The sequence below is a fragment of the Salvia hispanica genome, chromosome 6, assembly GCF_029641045.1.
Source record: "Salvia hispanica isolate PSC_SH4W2 chromosome 6, Shi_PSC_v1, whole genome shotgun sequence".
Taxonomy (NCBI): Eukaryota; Viridiplantae; Streptophyta; class Magnoliopsida; order Lamiales; family Lamiaceae; genus Salvia; species Salvia hispanica.
In genome coordinates, this window is record NC_142697.1 from 32,189,694 (window position 1) to 32,192,318 (window position 2,625).

The window sequence follows — 2,625 nt, forward strand, 5'->3', positions numbered from 1 at the left end:
GGTATTGAAGAAACGATTTTTTGATTTTATCCGACCCATCTTCTCATTTTAACTAGGTCTTCACCAACAGCCACTTGTTCAAGCGAAAAAGGAAATTTCGGACACCAATCTTTAGTCCACATTTTAGTCTCCAAAATGAGTTTATTATCAACATTCCTATTCAATGTTACTTTTTTGAAAGATAACATAGAAGACAGAAGAAAGACAGACATGCAAAGTAGTAGAAAGCAAGATTATTGGTTGAAGGTATATTGTTGCTAAGTCTATTCTTGTGCAATTGTTTATTGAGTATACAAAAAGTGCAAATTAGCTGTATTTGAAATGTTGCTTTCTATCAAGTGTTCTCTTGTAGAATGGTTGTCAATGCCTAAGACAAATATAAGTGTAGTTTAGAATCCGCCATTGGTTTTTTAACTAAATATCGCCATTACCTGAAATTGGTGGGCATTGGAGATTGTTGTGTGTGTTTCCATACATAAGTATTTGAAGATTGTAATATTTATTAAATTGTGATAAACAACTTAAAATGAGGTACTGCTACTTTTTCTCTAGCCAAAACAGAGTATGCAATCTGTCTAAAATTGTGTTTTTTGAAGATAAGAATACTTTTTGCCTTGTTTGTTCCATTATTGATCTAATACACTAACATTGATTTTATAACAACTTTCACCATAGACTATGTGTCTACTTTGGTTCTTCCATAAGAGACATCACATATTCACATCAATCCAAATTAAGCACTAAATATCTCCAATATACACTCTAAATTATATACACATAACCACAACATCATTATTGTAGTAAAAACAAGCTCAAACCCAAATTAAATCACAAATCACAATCTTGAGAGGTCCAAATAGAGGCAGAAAGTAGGCGCCTTGACTTCCATCCAAGAACTAGTTTATTAGTTGTCAATTCCTCAACTCTATACCCATCATTGTATAGTCCCAATAGCAATTTAGCTTGACAATGATTGGCAAAACTTATACTCACCGGACGAAATCCAACCGCACCCAACCACTGCCCCCAAGAGCACCCTTCCTCCGTCTCCCGGCCCCGGTATATCCGCCCCACCGACTCCATAATCCGTGGCCCTAAGAACACCCGCTCCACTAATGCCCGAGCCCGGCTCTGCATCGGGAATCCCGCCTCCAACGAGTCATAAACAGTCGAGAAATGGTGCAACAAGTCCATGAAGCGGCCCACGAACCCCCCTTCGCTCGGCGGGGCCATCTCCTCCTCCACGAGCGTAATCAACCTCGGGTTCAGTGTCCCAGCCCCGGACAGAAACGACGCGATCGAATCCGGGGCCCGGTGACTAAAATGTGGCAAGTGCAACATACAATTGAACACCAAGGCTTCCCCTCTCACTAGTTTCAGAGAGGTCGGCCTGAACGTCTCGTCCGCGTCCAGTCTGCACTGGTGGAACGAGAACGGCTGGCCGATGGAGGCCGCGAAGGCCGTCAGGCGCCGCCCGGTCTCCTGGACTGTGCCGAACGAGCGGCGACCGGTCCCGCTCCTCGAGACGGCGGTGATCCGGAGGTGCGGGGCCGGCGGGCCGTCTTTCCTCGAGACGAGCGCCTGCATTAGTGAGGCCCACTGGATCCCTTCCATGATGTCATAATCCACTATGTGGACCCTCCTATCATTAGCCACAGCCTCCAATATTGCTTGATTGGCTGTGAAATGCCCAAATTTCACATAAGGGGACATGTCTTGCAGCAACTGAAAAGCTGCAAGCACGTCCGCCCGGTGGTGCTCCGCAGCGCCCGGGGCAAGCCTGCCCCCGGCTCCCGCGTCGAGTGACGCCTGCAAGGCGTCGCCGAAGTAGGCCGCGAGCCTCTCCATGTTGGTGCCGTAGGTTGGCGACACCAACTCCTTGAGCCGAACCAATATCACTCTGGCCAATCCGCGGCACTCGTCACGGCCCGCCATCGCCTCGGCTGTCGCCATTAATAGGTGGATGAGGCGGAGCCCCTTAGAATCCTCGGCCGATCCGGCCTCGTCCTGCATCGCCATGTTGTACTCTGGGGAAGAATTATTGTACTCTGCCTCATGAATTTGATCATCATCATCAATAGGCCGAATCGATTGGTGAATCACCACATTCTCATCAATCATTGAATCAATGAGGTTTTGGAAGTCCTGGTCGCCGGAGATCTCGTTCCAGTCGACCACCGGCGACCAGTCGCTCCAGTTGCAGCCCTCGTCCGTGGACGAGGTTGTCGTGGTCGTGGTCGTGGTCGTGGTTGTGGTCGTGGTATAATCGAAAGATTCGAAGCTAGGAAAACCGAGGTCCATCACCATTGCCATAGCTAAATTAGATTGGGGATTTGTTCACAATAGTATTTTTTTTTAGAGAATGTGTTTTTTTTTTGGTGAGATTTGAAGAATTGTGTCTACTAAAAGGGAATGAAATTGGGGAAGGAGGTGATGGTAGAGACAGAGGGGTCGAATTCAATATATAAAGGGGATTAGTGGAGGCTGGAGGGTTATGATCTAATTATGGGGCCCTTATACTTTGTAATTTATTATGATTAAGGTCCTAATCATGGTGATCAATAATTAATGAGAGACTTAATGTGGTACAAAAACCACCCTCTGTCCAGGATCAAGTATAAGTAC

The 2,625-nt window shown here is 46.2% G+C and overlaps 1 protein-coding gene across 1 annotated transcript; it reads right to left on the reverse strand.

The window, feature by feature from the left end:
- Positions 1-733: 733 nt before the first annotated feature.
- On the reverse strand, positions 734-2,415 carry LOC125208129 (protein NODULATION SIGNALING PATHWAY 2-like). The gene has a single exon (XM_048107692.2). The coding sequence runs from the start codon at positions 2,311-2,313 to the stop codon at positions 829-831; it is 1,485 nt and encodes a 494-aa protein (XP_047963649.1). The 5' UTR covers positions 2,314-2,415; the 3' UTR covers positions 734-828.
- Between the last annotated feature and the right edge of the window lie 210 nt (positions 2,416-2,625).

What these genes read in the sequence shown, in the direction of transcription:
- LOC125208129 (XM_048107692.2), bottom strand. Translation starts at nt 2,313, where the DNA reads ATGGCAATGGTGATGGACCTCGGTTTTCCTAGCTTCGAATCTTTCGAT.